Here is a 21427-nt window from a genome sequence, read left to right on the forward strand (position 1 = left end):
TACAGTACATCTGAAAGTTTTCTAAAATCGCATTTCTGTTCAAACCCCAAGGACTCTTTTACTTACCTTGAAAACAGATTTTATTCCTGAGGTGATTTTTACATACTGACAAGGTTTTTGGCATCAGTTTATACAGCTTGGTTGATTTCAGAGCAGCTGTATGAATTACACACGAGGAAAATACGTGGCATTACAGCTGCTGCTTTTTTTTTTTTTTTTTTTTTCTTCCAGTAGTAGAAAGGCCTTGGATATTATACCAAAAATAGCTTCTCAGATATTTCACAGAAAAACATGTGATATCTTGCACTGGCAACCCTGGACAAAACTTCTGATGTTCTGTGAGTTTAACTATCACTGCGTCTTTCAAAATGCGTGGGCAGCTTGCACTGCAAGTGACCTTCATACAAGGCCTCTGTGCTGTCTAAACACATTTTGTGGAGTAGAATAAGCAGCAATGAGTAAGCCAAATGATGATTTTAAGCCTCTACATTCTCTTACAAGCAGCTACGTGACAGTAATGTGCCCTGGGAAGCTCTTGCAGAGAGGCTGCGTGACACAGCCCCCCCTGAAATGGAAGAGCCCCCCAGGAATTGGGCTGGGAACCTTCACACACACAAATGTCAGCCACAGCTCCAGAGGGGGCAGGAGCAATGTGCCAAGAACAAAACCTAACAGAATAAAGGTGTGTGTTCCATTGAAGTAATTGTTATAAGGCATGGCTGTTTATTGGGTCAGACACATGGACTTTTCTTCTTTACTACAGAAAACAGACTTTTTAAGGATTGAAGGAAGAAAAATAAAATATGTTTTACCAGGAGCAACATGTAAATATTACAATGTTTAATAGGTTGGGTATCGTGAAATTGTGTTTTATCAGCCTCATAGTAGTTACTGCGATAGAACAGGTTGTGGCTACTTTGTATTTCTTCATTCTGATTTCTCTGTTTTGTATCTATGCCACAGGTACTCCACGGCTTATAGGAGATGCTGTGGCATTGTCATTTATAGAGGGTAATTAATATATCATTTACAATTGACTAGATCTAGGACCCAAGTATTAAACCAGTGATTTCAGTATTTGGATATAATAGTTTCATATTTGAAGAGTGTAAGGAGTTTACAACTTTTTAACATGTCAAGTACTAAACTTGAATTTATAAATTGATTAAAAACTATGAATACAGGGTTCTTGTATAATTCTGTTTCTTTATAAACCAGTACTTTAATACTTAAATATTTGTTGATTTAGATTAAGGATTTTTTTCTTCTAGAACTATATACCAATATGCTGGAAACATTCAGTGACTGTTCACCTTTAGGTATAAGAAGCACTTCCATATATATTCTTTCATCTTTGTGATGACTTTGTTTTAGGATAATGAGAAATAAAAATTCCATTATGTGGCTAAAATACCATACTAACTTCATAAATGAACAGAAAGTGTATTTTTGGATAATGTAAGTTTATTCCCAACACGTGGCCCTGTAAGAACCTCTATTAAAAGATCTATTGCAGATACCACAAGTGAAGAACATATTTTTCATTACTGTATTATGCAAATACCATTGCTTTTGACAAAAGACAAAGTGAAGATCTATGTATGAAGGATACATATCTTTCAAAAACAAAAAAAGCTCAGATCAAATGAGCCATCAGCAGCATTCCCACCAAGAAGACATTTAACCTGTAACAAAGAACTGATGTGAAATTTTATGTGCACATTCTCTCCAATAACAAAAGCTGATTTTCAGAAGTTACTGACTGTGTGTTCACTCCATGTGTTGCAGTTCAGTGCCACCTCAGTTGTCTTATGTGAATTTTAAAGGCCATACATAACTACCCTACATGTTTGTACTGATGTAAATCTTAAAATAATTCAGGGTTTCTTAAGGTTTTATTTTTAACTTGGCTCACTTCAGTGATCTTTAAGGAATACTTTAAAGTATGTCCCTGACAAGAGCTGTAGAAGTGCAACACTAAGAAGCTGGTGAATTGCAATATGGAACAATACACATTCAGAACTTTTTTTAACCAACCTTGCAGCTATAAAGAAGATAAGGATATTGATATTGTTGTGTACTGAGCTGTTTCCCAATAGTTCTTCAATATAATTGAACAGTTTCAATTGCTTTTTAAGGAATTCCAGCAACACGTAGAAATATTAACCTAAGAACCTGATTCATCATGCAAAGAACTTTCATAAAGCTAAGAGGATGAAAACTTACAGTGGTTCTTATTTGATAGGAAAATTAACATCAGACTCACTTCTCAAAGCTGAAAAAAATAAACCCTCAACCACCATACATCACCTTCTGCACTGGTTACCAGACCCTTAATGTTAAGAAAATTTATTTTAATATGTTAAATGCTCTTTAGCTATTCCATGCTCTGCAGTATCTCATTTTCTAGAGAATAAATTTCCCAAACATGATGAATCTTAGTCAGTTCATGGTACATTACAAGCAGCAACACGACTGCTCATATGTAACAAAGTTGGTGAACAATTAAATTAAATTATAACAAAATTTAGTGTGTTGTAGTAGAGTTCATTCCCATGGAAAGAGTCAGTGGCAATTTTATTAAATTCTACAATAACTCTAATTAGGTAAAGGGGCCAAAGAACTCAAACTGTTTCTGGAAACATTTTCCATATGTTTCCTGTTTCTTCATTTATGGGTTTTTTACTTCAGGTGCATTAAATGTCACAGTGTTTAAACTGCAGCCTAGTTATTGAGGATAGCTACTTCAAATGCAGTTGATACTTTGAAAAAACAAAATTAAAAATCACTGAAGTAGAATCACAGAATATACTGGGTTGGGAGGGACCTATTGAGTCCAACTGAATAATTTCAGAAATATATGAGAACTTTTCTTCAGATTTGCATCACAGAAATAGTAATTTTAGTAAGCTGAATTAGTAGAATTATTATAGTAGCATTTCAACAGTACTTAGGTAGCCAGGCAAGAAATACAATCATTATCTAATACCCAGTAACTAATCTTTCATCAGATTGAATACATAGTAGAAAGGACTTTTATAAATCATTCATGTCCTGACCAAATTCTCTCACAGGACTAGTGTAAATCAGAGTAACTGCACTGCAGTCAGTGGATTTTCACCAATGGTTAATGGTGAAATATCAAAAAAGAAGCAAGGGTAAGTATTCTTAGCATTGTTCTAATATTGACATACTAGCAGTGTGCTTTTAATCACTGTATTTGGTAGTTCTAAAGTAAAAAATATCTTAACCAATTTTAAAAGCACATTTCCAATAATTTATAAGCCTTATGGAGTATATTTGCTTTTCACTTAAGTGCAGTGCAGCTAAATGTGGTTGGTTCTATAAGAAAAACATCTTCATACTGCCACACAAGAGAAACACAAAACAAAAAAAGTTCTGTAAAAAAGTTCTGGAATTTGTTCTATACTTGTGCTTCTTCTGTAGATTTTTCTCTTGACTGTTTCTTTTGAATACAAGGTTGTATAAGTAAAAATATTATTCCCACCATGTATAGCAATCCAGCTATGTAAAAAGAAAAATCGTATTTTTGTGTGATGTCATAGATCCAACCTGGAAAATAAGGACAGAACATATTTATTACAAAGTTTGCCAAAAAGGTACATTTCATGAGAAAATTCAAAAAATACTTCACATTTCTTTCATGACGTTTCTGTCAAATCCACAAATATTTTATAGAAAAACAAAATTTTTCAAATATGTTATCACAGGTTTGATTTTAAAATCGAGATTTTGTAATCCCAAACCAATTACTTCCTCCTCCCTATCACTGCCTCTGTAAAATGCCCAATACTGGGCATTTCAAATGCTATGCCTTGTGTAAGCAAACACATTCCCCATAGCCGTTCCCAAGCCTCACATACCAATAGAAGACTGTTCAAGAGATACAATCTCAATACTGCAATGACTCTCATTCCAGCCTCAATTCCTTTGCAAAAACACATTAAAGTTACTTCTTCATTAGAGTTACTTATTCATTACTTCAGGAAGGTTTGAGAACCCAACTAAGCCAAACTCCCTCACTCCACACTGGCTGCATTGCGATGTACCCACAAGATCAGAAGCTCTCTTTACATCAGCTGCTTGCATCCAGTTTGCTTCTTAACCAAAGGCCAAATTCAGAGACAGGTTTAGCACAGACTGGGAGGTGCTGAGGGAACGTGGCACAGTAAAACACTGCTGCTTTCAAGGGGCACTGAGAGAGCTTTCTTCTCGCTCGTGTCGCTTACCCAGGGGTGGGGAGAGAAGGGGCTCTCGCTTTCCTGGGCTGCTCATGCTGCTGCTGCCTTCCCTTCAGCCTAGAGCTGCCCTGGCTGACTAAGGCCATGACTCCCAGAATTTCTCACAGCTTTTTTCTCAGCAGCACCTCTGTAAAAGAGAGCTGGAGTCTGATATAATACTGACAATCAGTACCTGTATCTCTTCTGTATTCCCCCACCTCTTTCTATGAGGAAATGTGTAACGAATGTCTGTTTAAACCTAACTAACTCTAGGGATAGCATACATACACTTCTCCCTTCTGCTGGGGATGGCAGAGCTATGAGCTGTAAATCTGTACAATGTAAAGCTGGATGTTATGTCCATTCTGGGGCAGCTGTGATTTTGTTAACTACACATGCTCATAGCATAAGAATGTTTAATAATACAAAGAGTCATACAGTCATTACACAAACATCTGTTGGTTAGCAATTTGAACTTTTTACCTGCAAAAGGTGGTCCAAACAAAGCAGATATTCCATTGGCACAAATGATGATGCCATAGGCATTTGCAAGGTGTTTAGTTCCAACTAAATCTTCAGTCACAACAGGCATTAGAGAAAAATAGCCACTAGAAAATCCTATTAGAGCACAAACCACAGCCAGGCCAATGTATGTCTGCATTAGTGGCAAAGTAAGAATGCAGGTGACCAGGGTAAAGTTAGCCATGAGGAAGACATTCCATGTGCTGATGCATGGCAGATCAGAGATGATTCCAAGGATCACTTTACCAAAAATATGAACAATGGCTATAATGGATGTCAAAGGAAATACATTGTCCTGCCTAGATAATTTGTACTGCTTGACTATTTCTGGAAGGTGAATAAAGGGAATGACAAAGCTGCTATAGGCAAACAAAGCCCAAATGATAAAGGCCACAAATACTCTATTGGTAAACAGTGATGCAGCTCCAAAGTAGCTGGAGTACCAGAGTGCAAAGCCCTTCCTGACTGTGACTGTCAGCTGGCTCACTGTCTTAAAGAGGCGCAGTCCATACATGCTCCTTTCACTTCCAGATTTACCTCCGATTTCTATGTGCTGCACACTGCCAAGCACTTCTTCATTTGCTGCCTCTTCTTTTTTCTCTGGTTCTTCACCAAGGACTCCATTAGATTTTATAGTCTCTGTAGATTGGGACAGAGCTTTTGCCCGATTTTCTTCGCTATCATTTCCCACCACATATTTTTCACGGAGCTCTTTGGGAGAGAGTGGTCTCATGAGTGCCCCACAGACACAGAGGTTCAGGGAAATGGCCCCCTGGATGAACATTGCATTCCTCCACCCAAATTCAGTGCAGAGGTACTTCAGTAAGGCAGTCATTAAGAAAGCTCCAAACCCCGTTCCCGTGGTACTGAGCCCTTGTGCAAGTGCTCTTCTGTTCTGAAAATATTGCCCTACCATGACCACTGCAGGCAGATAAACCATGCCACTTCCAATACCTATAAAAAAAATTAAAAAAATCTGAACTCTTTGCCAACAACATAAAAAGCAGTGAAAATAAAAATCTATTTTATTCCTCGCTTTTGTGTAAGCATAGTAGTAAAACCAATAATAGATTTTCAATTCTGATGTTAGCTTTCATTTCTGTTTCATAGTGTTTTCCAAAATCTACAATACTCATTCTAGAGAGAATGCAACACTGATATTTATTGCCAGAAAAACTAAACACATAGAATATAAAACCTTTTTCTCAGGTCAGCGTGACAACACTGAAAGTTACAAATGTCCCACAACCAATCAGTGACAGTTACTATGGGGACAAACATAGACACAGCCTGTTTTGAAATATCTGCAATTCTAATACCCACATCCGATGGTATCAGTAACCAGAACTGCTTAGTGAGCACATCTTGTTGCTTTCACCCAAGTTCCCCAGCAATGAAGATTCACACTGAGATCCTGTCCTTGTTCAGTAGCTGGAGCCACAGTGACCGTGACATGTATTTGAGGAGTCAGCACACGGGGTTAGTGCACTGGTGGGACCTCAGGTGGCTTCCAGGCTGGTTCTCTTTGGGCAGTCCAGGGAGGGCCACACAGTAGCTGCTCAGTCTTACAAGGCAGATCTCTAATTCTGTTGAAAACCCCTCCCCTGTAGTTAAAAACCAGGCTGGGTATTCATGGCACATACTTCAAGCAGGAAGCGATGTATTGCACAAACACATCATTAGAGGTAACAGTTCACCATTTTTTCTCACAGCAAATTCTTCACAGAGGGATTTGGATTGGAGCAGGTGTATGCAGAAGATGCTTCCCAACTCACTGTGATTGTAATTCAGAAGTGTTTTGTGACTTAGAAGTTTGCCTAAAGAGGTGCTAACATAGCTGCATACAGCTACAGCATGATCTAGCTGCAGCTAGGCCAGAGAAAGCCGTGATTCCAAAAAAGACCCAAAAAAAGCCCTTCACCATCACAGCAGTGACCCTGACCAGAGCTGACCCATTTTGCTTTTTAGAAGTATTTCTTACTTTCCTAGGCAAATACACAATTGGGCTTTTATTTTTGGGCTTTTGTTTTGCACCAGTGTCCCTCCCCACACCCAACCACAGATTCGGGGAGGCCTCTCTGTCCCTCAGGAGTGCCACTGCCCCTGGGGCTGCTGCCGTGAGGAGCCAGCCCGGCTGCTGCCAGGGGACCCCTGCTCTTGGGGCTGCTGCCGTGAGGAGCCAGCCCGGGTACTGCCAGGGGAGCCGCTGCCCCTGGGGCTGCTGCCGTGAGGAGCCAGCCCGGGTGCCGCCAGGGGAGCCGCTACCCCTGGGGCTGCTGCCGTGAGGAGCCAGCCCCGGTGCCGCCAGGGGAGCCGGCTGCCAGGAGCAGCGGAGCCCTGAGGGAAGGGCCCTCGGCAATGTGCTGAGGGTGGCTCTGGATGGAGAGATGAGGCTGGGATCGGAGGGATGGACTGAAGGCAGCAGCCATGAGCAGGCCCACAGGCGCAGTGTGGAGGCCCAGAGGTGATGGCAGCAAGATGTGGCCACCGCAAGGGAAAAGCAGCTTTCCAGGAGCAGCCATGAGAACATGGAGAGACTTCTCTGGATGGGCCGCGACTGGGCATGGTGAGTGAGGGGATGGGAGTGAGCGGCAGGACTGAGGGTGAGTGAGCAGATCGTGAGGGAGGGACAGTGAGCAGAGGTCTCATGGAGCTGGAAGGAACCTCTCAGGTATCTCTACACCGTTTTATTGGACAGAATTACTCCTGCAACATCTCACTTGTCTATCTCACATAAAAGTTTGTCTCTGTTTTCGTTGTTTGGTTTTTTTCCCAGAAAATCTGGTTTTCACCCCTCTTTGAATTCTTTACTTAAACTCTGCCATTTTTTGTTTTGTGTGTGCTCTTTCTGAAAAGAGCACAGGAGCTGAAGAAGACCTGTGTAGATTCCTGACTGCTTGATTATATTCAGTATATATGAAAACAGAAATTCTGAAAAAGGCAGGATCCTCTCTGTGATCATTGTTCTTTGTTCAGGAATTTACAATGTTACTGAAGTCTACGGTAAGGTGGTGTAAAGAGTCATCAGAGTGATCTTTGCTCAGTATTTCTCCATCTGGAAAGCTAGATAAAAATTTATGTATAGAAATTCTGGAGAAAACATTTGTTATTCTTTCCTGTGGCAAGGAGAGGAGTTAGCTAGATATGAAATTCATCTTTAAATTTTACTTGTCAGAGTTTGGGTTACAGTAACTCCCCTAATTAAAAACGTCCTCTAATGTACTCACTTGGCTGAAACTGATAGAAGTTCCACCTTCACATGGCAAATTTAAACAACAACAGAAGTCACTGGGCCCAATCCACTGAATAAATAAGTTTTCTAAAAGGATAACAGGCTGTAAAAGTGTGAAAGCAGAGCTGGAATAACTTTACAGTCTACCTTCCCTATTTACTCACTCAAATAAGCTTCAAAGGAATCAGAAATAATTGAAAGAACCTTCAAACATTAGTGCAGCTCTCACCAGCTGTCACTCCAAAGGTGAGGAAGAGGTAGTGCACATTTGAGGCATAGGCACTCAGTATCCAACCCAGGGCATTCAGGATCCCTCCAATTATGGCTGTCATGCGGCACCCACACATGCTGATGAACAAACCGATAAAAGGACCTGTTAAAAAACATGAAAGAAATGATAAATTATTTATTTAATTCTTTATGCTCTAATAATTTTTCACCTTAAGTTTCTTAATGTTTTAAATAAAATGTTAAAACATCAGGCAACTCGTGCAAGTCAGTTTATTTTTCATATTATTTCTTAAAATCATGGAAAGAGAAATACAACTAACTGATTAAATACTTAGCAAACACCTGCAATGCCTACAATCAAATTTGCCCCATGAAGAAGGGACAGTTTAAAGAGAGGAATCAGCTGAAACTCTTGCTCCTCATTCTGATGCTGTATAAGTGCAAGACTTTTTCACAAGTAACCAGAAGTTAAGCATTTTTATCTTGTTTTCAGTAGAATAATTTAGGCAGATATAAACATAACTTTTTTCAGTTTTCATTTAGGGAGTCATACATGTGTATATACATATATACACAAACATTTTCTCCAGATACTATTTTGGGTTGATCCAACTACAACTAAAAAAATACATTTTCATTCAGCTGCCAAACTGAAATACAAACTGTGTGAATTCAACATTTTCTCCTCACAGATGCAGCATGGGGAGGACTCCAAGCTTCACAGATCATGTTTTCTTAATTCTAGTCAGACCTGGAAGTCACAGCATTCCTTTCCTGCTCATGCAGTCTGCTGGGCTGTCTTCCCTGTCATCTTCCCTGTTATTCCCTTTCTCCATCTACATTGTAAAATTTCTCCTGGTGACTTTAAAAGGTCAGCTTGGGACAACCATAAGAAAATACTTTAGGGATGAATGGCAAACATATTCTAAAAATATATCTAGTTTTAAAATACGTGGTGCCAGCACATACCTACAATAAGCGTGATGCCCATGCTGAGGGAGCTAACCCACGCTGTTAAGCCACGACTTTGATTAAACTCTTCAAGCCATTCCATGTTGAGTATTCCAAGGGCCATTTGGGAGCCCATGATGAGTATGTGCACAAGGAAAGAGGAAAATACAATCATCCAAGCCCATCCTCCATCGATGTTTGGATTAGGTTTAATTGGCTTACTTCCAACTTTGGAGTCATCTCCAAAATCATATCCAATGTCCTCTCGACTTGCATACATTTTCTCCACAGTATTCTGAAGCAAATGCAGTAAATACCTACAAATGCATACAAAATAATCAGATTTTGTGGTTTGTTATGGTGAATACCATAAATCACTGTTGTATTTCACCACTGTAGTTAGTGCAGTTGTAGTGAATACCGTGACTTCATTGTTCAAATGTAAAATGCTTAGAAAATTGTGCAATTAATTTATTTCTTTGTGTAACTTGTTATCGTGGCTGTCTATGCAGGAGTATTTACAGGCTGACAGTAGGCTGCACTATCTCCATTACTATATATTTTACTTACTTTTAGGTGGCTGAAAGCCCTCACTCTTCATGGGTTGACTGTGGTCACAAAAAAGATTGGTCTCTCTCTGTATATTACTTCTCTGTGTCACCTTCTGCTGTCCCAGTAAGATGATGTGCCTTTGTGTTCCAGTTCATAAAGCTTGGAGTAAAGAAGCAGCAGGTAGATGAAGTTACCACATCTTTTCAGAGGAAACCAGTTTGGGGATGTATTTCTTCCTTAGCAGTGGAAGAACAAGAATGAAGACAGCAAAAGATAAGGAATTCAGATTCTTAATTTTCAAAATGTTTTACTTACATAAATTAAAACAAGGCAATTGTTACTGCCTCTCTTTTTAAAAGAGTCAATATGACAACAGTTTGCTATTATGTGTTCAGTTTCCATAGTATTAATCCTTATTATCCTACTATAAACAAAGAATTCTTCCAAATTAATGTCAATGCCTATCAGAATCAAACTGAGTGGCAGAGTTACATGCATAGGTGTACATAGGATCAGGTCACACTAGCTTAATTTGATTAATTTGATTATTTTGATAGAGTAACTATTGTTACTCTAAGTAAAGATTACAACACAAGGTGAAAATAATTTCAAAGCCTCTTTTAATTGATTAACAGTCAAGGTGCATAATCCAGTCTTCCCTCTATCTGATTTCTGCAGCAACAGATTCAAATCTTACCCAACTGTGGAGCACCACATAGGTTTCCATGGAGACTAGGAATGCAATGATACAAGTTACCAGAGATGGTAATTGTTTGTCTTCTTTCTTCTCCGGAGAAATAAAAAAGAAACAACAGCTTTACAACAGTGGAAAGGGAAAAAAGTTATCAAAAATTGATTTTAAAAGGTTCTTATGTCTTCTGTGAGCTCTCAGAATGTGTGCCTCTGGGCTGGCTCCTCATTGCTGCAAACCGGCAGTGAACAGACAAACCCAGATTCTGTACCAACTCAAAAATTGTCTTTAAATATGTGAGTACATTTTGCTTCTCAAGTGACTACCTTTCCAAACCATTTTACTTTTTTCCTATTGCTAGATAAACACACAGAGAAGGCGCTGGGCATTGCACAGTAAGCCACAGCTGGAATCAGAGCTGGCCAGTCCCAGCCAGCAGTGAACACCCGTTGGTATGTGCAGCCTCCCCAGCCCGGCTGCTGCCTGAGGTCCCTCTGTACCCGAGTGCCACCTGCCCCTTCCTGGCAGTGCAGGGAATCAGGTGTAACTAAGGGCAGCTTGAGCCTGTAGGTTCTGAGAGCACACTGATCTGCCTCATAAATGAGATGCAGCTTAAATATGTTGCACTCCTGGTGGCAAATCTTTCACAGATGGATGTTCTATAGTGACTAAGTTGTCATTTGCCCTAACTTGGCCATGGGAGGTATTGGTGACACAGTGAGGAAGAACAAGAACTGTGCACATTTAACACTTGCTGCACAGACAGATAAGCTGGGATCAATTGATGAGTTGCCAGTGGAAATGGATACTGACATGCCTTCCAGGCTGTTCCTTTCCAAACTGGGAAACAGAGAATGGGGATCGTGCTTAGAGGTCCTTCTAGAGGTCCTGCAGGGTGTTTGAGGGAGGGCGAGCAGCACGGGAACAAGTCAGAGCCATGCAGTGGTACAGACTGGTTTTTTGACCATAAAAGGACAGCCTGGTCACAATTATTAAATTCTATTATTAATTAAATTAAAGAGGACAGCCTTAGTCATAATTACACCTCACCCTTCCTCTGCAAAAGATAGGTCTTAAAGATGACATCTCAACCCTTTCCTAATAACGTACTGCGAGCCAGATCCTCTGTTGCTGTAGGTTACAGGACTTCTTACAGAGGACTCAGCCCACTCACAAGGCAGAGAGAGACTAGGTGCAAAAAGGTGATAAACACAGTGAATAATCATGCTAATGGGAAATAATGAGAAGAGGCAGGATGAAGGAAAATGGCAAGCTGTTGCACATGCTCTGCATAAGATTAATGAAAATGTATGAGGGATATTACAGTGCATCTTAGATAATGGAATACAAAATTATGTAACTGAAGATTCAGAGTCAAGATTAAATGTAAAGCCTCACCTTTCTCTCTTATACTTTTGACTGGTTTTGTGCACACCTGAATCCTGATATTGGATACAAAAAATTCTTCTTTGGACAGGAAATAGGCACATCTTTTACATATTTTAAATCATTTGAAGAAAAATAATTGATATTGAGCTGCAAAGTTATGACACTCCTCTTTGCAGTCTTGCTGACAGAACTGGCTCAGATTGAGTAGATGCAAGTTAATGTCATGCTTCTATCAACCCCCACAAATCTTCAGAAAATGCATATATTTTCCATTTGAACTGAATTTTTGCTTATTATTACTTTCATACTATTAACTTTTCACTAAGGTGACAAGTTCAGAGTGAATACACTCAAAAGCAGAGAAGGTCATCTCCAATAACTGCACAAACTCAGTCTCTGGCTAAAGCAAGGACTGGATGCCTGGATCTCTTCCCCAGGACAGCCTGATCATCCCATGGCCTGTTGCACCCAGGAGAAAGGCACATACCTGTCTTCTACCTTCTTCCCACACAGCCCTGCCAAGCACAGGCTCATGAAAGGCAGAGGAGCCAAGTGAACCCTTTGCAGTTGTGAAATCCTAGAGAAACTGTAGTGAAATTGCAGCAGCTGATGAAGCCAGCCAACAAGCCAGCCAGTTTCCCCAACAAGCAAGGCAGGGAAGAGCCACTCACAGTAACAGTGTTTGAATACAGCCCCTCAGGAAGAATTTCATTTAAAGGCAGGGGAATCTGGATTCTTATTTGGTCACCTGTAAAAGAATGAGTTTTTTTTTTCCCAGAAAAGCTTTTTAGACTAAATGCACACAAAGTATGCAGAGCTCTTAGAAAAATGGCCCAAGCATTAGTGCCTGTGAAGATGCTGAGCTTTTTTGAAAACCTGACTCATGAGCTATTTTAGGGACAAATGCAGGTGCTGCAATAAGACCTAAGTTAGCAGCAAAACACCCAAGTTCTATGAACCATAATGGAGCTATGGCTCTCTTACTTGTAGTTCAACTAAATCACTGAAGAACATCTGCTCTTGCTATAAAAAATCCATATGATGAATAATTTACATATATTTGGTCAACTACCTTCAGCATTTGACTGCCTCAGTCTTAAAAAAAACATAGAATAAAACTGTACTTTAATGACAGTTCCAATGGATAACTCATATATGCATTATAACTAGTAATGAGGTTTACTTTGTAATATTCCCGGGAATCATGCCACATGTAATTATTTGGTTGCTGAAGGCATACAGAGGAAACATTGATAAGAACATGGTTTATTTTGGTTGTCATATGTTTCAGCAGTCTGACTTCACCTTGCTAACATGCCCAGCACTTCAGCTGTCAGCAGCTTTGCGGAGATGTGGACACCGGCCACCTCTGCCAGTCAGAGCCCCAGTGCATAAAACTGCATGCCCAGAAGGGAGCACAAAATCAGGGAAATTAGATGCTTAAAAGGCTAAACAAATTGCCAGGGTGACAAGTTTGCATAAAGTCTGCAGCAGTTCGGTTTCCAGACCGGGGTGCTGCCCTGCTGCCCCTCCCTGAGGGATGTTTCCAAGCCCTGCTCAAGCGGCCTCCCCGGAGACCCCTCGGTGCTGCTGTGCCCCGGTGTGACCCAGGCGTGGTGCGCCGTCCCTGCGCACAGCAGAAATGGCTCAGATAGTGAATCGTTATCTTATCTTCCCTTGGTCCCAAGGTCGTGGGCACCTTGCATCAGGCGTGCACCTCTATTCTGTACAGGCTTACAGCCTGTTTCGGGAGCAGCCCGAAGGCAGGGGATGTACTTTTTTCTCCCAAGAGAACAGCTTTGGGAGCTTCACACGCGACTCCTTCCCGGCACTTCCCAGCGTAGGTTCGGTTCCCCTATGCGAAGCAGAGCTGGGGCGGGGACGGCCGCCACCGCCCGGGCCGCGGGGCTGCCACAGGGCCAGCTCAGCCGCGGCTGTCCCGCAGCCCGGGGCGGCGGCCGCGGCGGGGCCGGGCGGCGGGGGCGGCGTTCTGGAGGCGGCGCGGCCGCGGCACCGCCCGCCGAGCACAAAGGATGACCGCGAGTTACCCCGCTGCGGCAGCCGCGCTCCTGCTCCGCCGCATCTCCGAGGGGCCGCCGCCCCCGGCCCCGGGAGCCCCGTGCCGGGACTGCCCAGCCCCGCACAGCCCAGCCCAGCCCAGCCCAGCGCGCCTCTGCCGCAGGCGGCGCGGCCGCTCCGCGTTCCCCTCCCGCTCCGGTGCCGCTGCCGTGTGGTGGCTCCCGGCTCCTCCCGAGGTACTCACCGCGTCGAGCTCCGCCAACGCCGCCGTCCCTGAGCGCCTCAGCACCGTGTCCCGCTGTCAGCCCAGCCCCCGGCGCTGCTCCGCGCCCCGGCACTTCGGGGACTGCTGCGGGCTCCGGTGTCCACCTGCGCCCGGCTCCGCTCAGCCCCCGCGCCGGCTCAGCCTCGCCCCTGCTCACCACCCTGGGGCTTATTTTCCATAGGAGTGCGGCACCGGTCTGGGGCCTCCTGCTCCCCGGGCAGCTCGTCCTCTGCACCGCCTTGTCTCCATTCTCTGCAATTTCAAATCTCCACGCTCTTTCATTCCTGCGATACCGGCTAATTCTGGTTTGGCAGAGCAGATTTGCAATCCTCTCACATGCACACTCTTGTGGCTGAACGAAGTTTATTGCTGCACAGGTTATGGCCGGAAATTTACATCCCAGAGAGCTGGAGGATATGATCCAATAAAATCAGTCAGTATCGAGATTTTAACGGCCGTTGAATATGTTTATTTCAGAGTGGCTGGTTGAATTTATGTATCCAAACCACCCTGACAATGCAGCTTGGGAAGTTTCACTGTATGGCACCTTATTTGCACTATAAATAAGTTTCAAAAATATTCCACTTTCGGGAGAAGAGCTGCAAAAATGCATCACTTTTTCAAACGAATATCTGCTCCTCCATTGGGTCTTTCTAAGTAACCTGACTAATGAGGTTTACATTCTGCAATTCGTTGCTCTATTTGCAGTGAATATACCCAGGCTAAGGTGACCATATGCCACCACACATAACTTTCATTCTCAGAGATTCTTGATGTCCTAGCAGTGCGCTGAGTAGTATAAATGAAGGCTGTTCAAGAAGACATAAGAAGTATCTTGCAAGGAGACAAAATGAGGAGAGGCCAACAGGAACGTTCTGTGTTACCCATACTGCCTATGTGCAAAATGTGGCACAGAATCTGTTAGAGAAGAAATGGTCAGAAGAGGGTTAAAAATATTAATTTGGGGCTTTTAAATATTTTTTCTGCATTTTTGCTTGACGCTCCTCCATCTACTGATAAATGCAAGTCTGATCTGTTTTTTCATTTAAAAATGTGCTGATGCTAGTTATGGATCTAATTCATCAAATATATCAATATGAAACGCTTCTATCTGGGTTCCATTCAAATGTGTGGCAGATTATGAACTATTGCTAGGGCTTCAGTCTTTACTGAATAAAACACTACTTTGCATTGTAGTCTTCAAAAAGAAGTCCTTTTGCAGAATAAATAACTAGATTCATGTCAGAGACTTGTGATTAGGTTTATTTATGTCTCCTTCATAAACAAAACTAGATTTCCATTTTAAAAGACTGTGATAGTTCATTGCAAATATGTGTCATCCTACAGTACACGTGTTCCCTGATGATTTAATCTTTTACAATACCTTGCACAACAGTGTATGGGCACTTGTACCCCAGAATTTAATTTATAACTTGGCATTAGCTTTTTGACTGGAGTCTGCTTTCTTAAAAGGCTTAATGCTAGGGGCTTGGCACTTGTAATTAGCTGCTTATTGACTACTGTTATTACTCAAGTTTGAGACACATACACTTGGATTTATGAATTATCCAACATGCTAACATCCTTTAAGTGCTGCAGAAACAGATTTGACTGGCTGTTAACCCAGTGCCTCCAGCACCTGAGTGCCACCTATGTGCCTAAATCCTTGTGCCAACAGAGATTTGATCTGATGGAGAAATTCCTCAGCTGTGTCATACTGCTTCAGTAGTTTTGGTTCATATACTACAGGGGTTCTGGGCTATTGTTTTGGATTTATGTTGTCCCTTGGGAAGATGAGTATGTGTGGGTCTATTTGAATTGTAACCACTAAACTGTGCAGGTCTAATAGCAAGAATATGAATTGTGTTCAGTAAGGTAAAAAGTCCATTTTGTAAGAACGGAGAGGACAATCCTATAGTATCAGAAAAAGTCTGCCATTTTTAGGTAAGAAGAATAAGGTGCCTGATCCAGTAAAATAAGAGGTAAACAAAGTGTGACAGACTCTGGTACCTTAGAAATCTTTAATCTAAAAGGTACCTTTCTACGGTACCTTTTACTGGTACCTTAGAAATCTTCACTGTGTAAAATGCTTGGATGGCAAGCAGGGTAACCCCAAATGAAAAGGAAGGATGTTTTAGTAGTCCCTTAAACATAAAGGTAATTAGATGGCATAATATACTGTCTGGGGGTCACTGTGGCAGCATAGTCCTAGAAGTGGTGGTTGGAAGGGATCTCTGGGATCCACCCTGTCCAGCCCTCCACTTGGAGCAGGACTGTGAAAGCCTTCAAGGATAGAGACTGGCCTGCCTTTCTGGGCAGTATGTTCCAGTGTAGCACCAGCCATGCTCAATCACATGCATCCAGACACAACTCCAAGGACTCAGCTTGTGACTTTTCCTTCTGGTTTTGCCATTTGCTACTACTGAGAAGAGTCCAGCTCAATAATCTTTCCCACTTTTCTTTGAGTAGTTTTAGGTTGTTGTCAGATATCCCCTTATTTTCTTCTCTGCCAGGCAAACCAAGTCCAACTTATTCTAAACTCTTCACAAGTTGTATGCTGTAGGCCATTTGCCATCTCATCAGCCCTCTGTGAGTCCCTCTCCTGTTTCTTGACATCCTTCTTGAACCGGGGAACACCAAACAGGACACATTATCCCAGGCGTGGACTCACTATCACTAAATAAGGAGGGATAATAATCTCCATTTATCTGCTGTCTGGGCTCCCTTCCTAATGTAGCTCAGAGGGTGGTTCACTTTATTCTCAATGAAAACTCCCTGTTGGCTCCTGTTCAGCTTTGTGTCCACTGTGACCCCACATTCTCTTCAGCTGCTGCTCTGGCAGCTTGCACTGGAGCCTGGCACTATTCAACCGCAGTGTTCCCTTTGCACTCTTCATCACACTTTGTAAGGTTTCTGTTGCCTCAGTTTTTAAGTTTCCCAAAGGCTTCTCAACTGGATCTCCACTGTTTGACTTGGAAATCACCCCTTCTAAGTTAGTATTGTCTGAAAATCTCTTGCAGGTGCATCCTATATAATTATTCAAACTAAAGTCAAAGTAAAGAACAATTCTGGCACCAATTTTTGACCCTTGAGTGTTCTACTTGTACTGGTCACCAACTTGTGGGATCTCAACACCTCAGGACTGATGTGCAGAGTGACCGAGACCACCCTTGGGGGGCTCGGGAGTCCTGGAATGTTGCCAGAAGTGTCTGGGGGCTGGACTTTGATCCTACACGAGATACGACACCTGTATGAGGATGGGAGGATTTCACTGGGGTGAATGGTGAAGGGATAAGTTAATTAGAGTGTGAAACACAGGGTTTAAGATTTCTGTACAGGGGGGTCTAAAGAAGTAAGATGGAGGAATTGGGGCATGTCCTGTCCTTCTTCTTCTTCTTCTTCTTCTTGGCCTCCATCTTCTGTGGTGATGTTGGCACTTTGGGATTGGTTATTACTAAAAGTGCACTGCTTAATAAGGGTAAAAGGTATTGGGGAAAAATGATAAATATTGTATACGTAATTTCGAGTATAAAGATAGGTGACCCCCCCGGGGGCTCGCAGTGTGCTCATGGCTGGCTGCTGTGCAGACCTCTGTTGGGCCGAGAGAAAATCTTTTAGATAAACAATTAATAAACACCGAGACCGAGAAAAGATCTGAAGCCTCTTCTCGTCCTTTGGAGCACGGGCTGCCCAAGGCCACCTCGGGCCTTTCCAGGTCACCTAAACAGCCGAGAAACCGACACCAACTAAACACCCCGTTGATTCCTATTTTTCAAGCCCAGGATTCCATGCAGTTTTAACCCATCTCGCAGTTCATTCATTCAGACTATACTCTTCAGCTTCAACCAGTTTCTTAATCCTCCTTGCTTAAAAGGGCAGCTGTGCTATAGATCTCACAGACCATTCAGCTCACTGGAAATGCATACTGATAAAAAAATAAAGTGCTATTTATCTTCCCAGCACTTTTCCTCTACTATTGCTGTAGTGCTGATCCCTCTCCTCCCTAAAGCTCTCATTAAGCTGCCACCCTGCTTCCCATGAAGTCGTGGTGCTGTAGTGATTGATGAGGAAGGAAAGGTTTGAAATAGGAGCTTGGCTGCTGCAGCACCAAGATACAGAACAGAAAAAAAAATCCTTCTCCCTGTTTTGTTGAACCACTGAACTTTTAACCAGTACGAAGTATCACCAAATGACCTGGCCAATTCTTCATTACACAAGTTACTGTTAAAAGGAAAGATAATTTATGGTATTTATAGAATTTGCCTCCTCTTTCTTCCATGAGCCTCTTTGGGTGACTGAAGAATTCTGTATATTTGCAAGGGCATGTTACATTGGTGCTGGGTAAAAAGGCAAAAAGGAAAACAACCCAATATTATCATTTGGCATAGAGACTCCACAGTAGTACAGCTACCTTACAACACCCTAAAAGTTTGTGCCCTCTCTTTATTTTGGTAACTTCAGACTGCCAAACAGAAATAATGCATATTTTCTTCTTTTCCCACTGCCTGTCTGCAGAGAATCCTTGGTATCTTTGGTGGATTCAACCACAAAACAACATTACCAAACAATACTCTGAGCAAGTATGAACATTTTCAGCAATTCCCCTGCCTACTCCCATGATAGCTGCCGGGTCTTACTCAAATGGGAAAGAATGAACTAATTTGCTATCTTCAAGTTCACCCAATACTGAGGATAGGCCATGGGAATGGAATTCAAAAGTAGAGGGAAAAGCAACATTTTTATCATTGCTGGCATGGAGATTTCCTTTTGGAGAGTAACTTCTTTTCTGTCTTCTCTCTTGTCTCTCCAAGAGCTGATGAATCACAGTAGCTACAGATAGAGAAGGTCCTGTTCAATTTCCTTAGATCCTTCAGGAGGGCAGTGCAGAATCATAGAATGGTTTGTGTTGGAAGGTACCTTAGACACCCTGTAGTTTCAAGCCCCCTCCTGTGGTTAGGAACACCATCCACTAGACTGAGTAGCTCAAAGCCCTGTCCAGCCTGGTCTAGAGCATTTCCAGGGATGGTGCAGCCACAACCTCTCTGGGCAACCTCTGCCAGTGCCTCAGCACCCTCAGGGAAGAATTTCTTTGTACCATTTCATCTAAGGCTACCCTCTTTCAATTAAATTGTGTAAAAAACACACCGTGTATGCGGTGAGAAATGTGAAAGTTTCCTGGAGTGTATTAAAAGAACCAAAGAACGTTTCTCAGCAGCTGGGGATGCTGCAGAGGTTAACAGTCCTGCCTCAGAGTGGAGAGGCTATTTTATCAGTGACTTGTCAAGATTCATATTAGAATTCTCCCAGCAAAACTGAGCATTGCCTCACATGAGAAGTTGGAGGTTCAGCCTGCCACAAGAAGTGCAGCAAGAATGAAAGGAGAAAGTGAGCAGGAACAGGACACTGAGTTGCAGAAGAAGTCTAAAGAGCTGGCAGGGTACATTGTATGGGTAGGAGTATGTATGGTGGCTGCTTCTGAACTGAACTGCTGCCACCCACACACTTAAGCTCTTCAGTGGCAGCAGCAACAGCAAACCTACATTTCCATGTTATAGATAAAGACGTCCACAGGAAAATGTGTGTTCTGCAACTCATTATAGTTATTCCCCTAATTCAGAAAGTCACAGCTCAGGAGGAATGCAACTTGCTAACAAAACAAAAGAAGAGGTGACAAAACAGTCCTTTTTTGCAGCATTATTTAACTTCAGCTTTCTTCGTTAGTAATCAAAGTTGTATATTGAGAAGGGAAGATAAGCTGTCTTATCAGGAAAAATCCAATGAGTCCCAAGTGCAATTGTAACACTAACATGTTTTGCACACGGTGATATCTCGCTTTTCTGGTTTAAAACGTGCGAGTATAAGGGTGTGGCTGCAGCTGGCTGAACATCTGAAGTACTGCGTGAAGAGAGAGAACTTGGGGCCTCCAACATGACTCACACTGGCACTGCAGTCACTCCCTCCGGGTCAGACTTCAGCATGGAAGAGATCTCAGAGCATGCAGTACATGACTTGGTTGTGGGTTGCACCTGTTGCAAATATACCAAATTAACTGCAAATTAATGCAAGGTCAAATTAGCACTAGTTAATATAAATTCATGTATTTACTTTAGTGGTACCAAGGCTATGTCTGATTTTATGGCACTCAAATCACAGTATTAATCTGTGTGCAGTAGCTTTCTAAATTTTTGCTCTTGAAATGTTTTATTCCAGTGGGTATGAAGTGAATGTTTTGCATGTGTCTAGTGCAAACCAATAAATTTGGATTTGCTGGAGATTACACATAAAGTTTAAAATATATACCTAGCTTTGTTCTGTAGTTTTCTTCATGCTTATCTTGACAGACATTTTGGTCAAAAGACTCTTCTGACATCTAAACATTTTGAAAACATAATATAAAACAGCATTTGTGCTTGTAAACATTGAGATTTTCTGAGACTGATTTGAACTGTGTGATTTTCCTTTCTGTTTCCCTTTTTATTTGCTGTATCACCACTGCCAAAGTATTACATTCTTTATAAACAGTTTGTGAAATATCAAAACTTTCATTAAATCCTAACACAACATTTCAATAACTTGTTTTGGGTAAAGTCCCAAAGCAATATATTTTCAGGAAAGGTCTTTTTTAAACACTGGAACAGCAATGGTGTTATGATTTACGAGAACAGAGCAGGTAAACAATGCATAGAGACAGAAAGAGACATATACACTGTCCTCCACTGAATTGAGAGCTGTAAATATTTCAGCCAAGTTACAGCACGTGACTTCCTCAGCTCACAACTAAACTGCAGTGTGCCATTAGTGGCTCGTATCTCATAAGATCATCCTCAGCAGTTCTGCAGGTACCTGAACCAGGGATTTTCACATTGTGTGAAGCTGCCAGGGTGTGCTCAGTGTTCTGCTGCTGTCGTGCTCTCCACAGCTGCACGGGCTGTTTTGGAGAGCTGGAGTGGGACTGATCTCCATTAGGCCAAAAAAGCCCAGAAGTCCTGCAACAGAGATCCCTGTGACAGCTCAGCCAGAACTGTTTGTACAAAAGCTGCCTTTATGTGTCTAAGATAGAGCCATTCCTTCCTTCTCAGTAACTGTTCCAATACCATTTGCTTGTTTCACTGGAGTTTTTTCAATCTCTGCATAGCGTTCATACTGTCAATAACTACAGTTTTCCCTAAACAGAGATAAAAGAAAGGAATGTATTATTAAACTGCCTCCAGTTCCTTAGAAAACTTAAATAAACATAATCAGGACTGCAGAACAGAAATATATTTAATGGGATTTTTTATTTGTGAGCATTTTATAAACCTCAGAATTGAATTCAAACATTGTATTAAGGCCTG

At 41.9% G+C, this 21427-nt stretch overlaps 1 protein-coding gene across 4 annotated transcripts; it reads right to left on the reverse strand.

Moving 5' to 3' along the window:
• Positions 1-1444: 1444 nt before the first annotated feature.
• SLC16A14 (solute carrier family 16 member 14) lies at positions 1445-14517 on the reverse strand. Of its 4 annotated transcripts, XM_063166877.1 has the most exons (7): positions 14073-14517; positions 10427-10513; positions 9748-9961; positions 9196-9494; positions 8225-8368; positions 4725-5717; positions 1445-3573 (listed from the first exon to the last, which is right to left on the reverse strand). In XM_063166877.1, exons 4-7 carry the CDS (start codon positions 9455-9457, stop codon positions 3425-3427), a joined length of 1548 nt encoding a protein of 515 aa, XP_063022947.1. In that variant the 5' UTR covers positions 9458-9494; positions 9748-9961; positions 10427-10513; positions 14073-14517; the 3' UTR covers positions 1445-3424. The 4 variants fall into 4 exon arrangements, with proteins under 4 accessions (XP_063022947.1, XP_063022946.1, XP_063022948.1 ...); XM_063166876.1 differs by lacking the exon at positions 10427-10513 and having other exon boundaries at positions 9748-9965; XM_063166878.1 differs by lacking the exon at positions 14073-14517 and having other exon boundaries at positions 9748-9888; positions 10427-13642.
• Between the last annotated feature and the right edge of the window lie 6910 nt (positions 14518-21427).

This window comes from Melospiza melodia, chromosome 12 (assembly GCF_035770615.1).
Source record: "Melospiza melodia melodia isolate bMelMel2 chromosome 12, bMelMel2.pri, whole genome shotgun sequence".
NCBI classification, from domain to species: Eukaryota; Metazoa; Chordata; class Aves; order Passeriformes; family Passerellidae; genus Melospiza; species Melospiza melodia.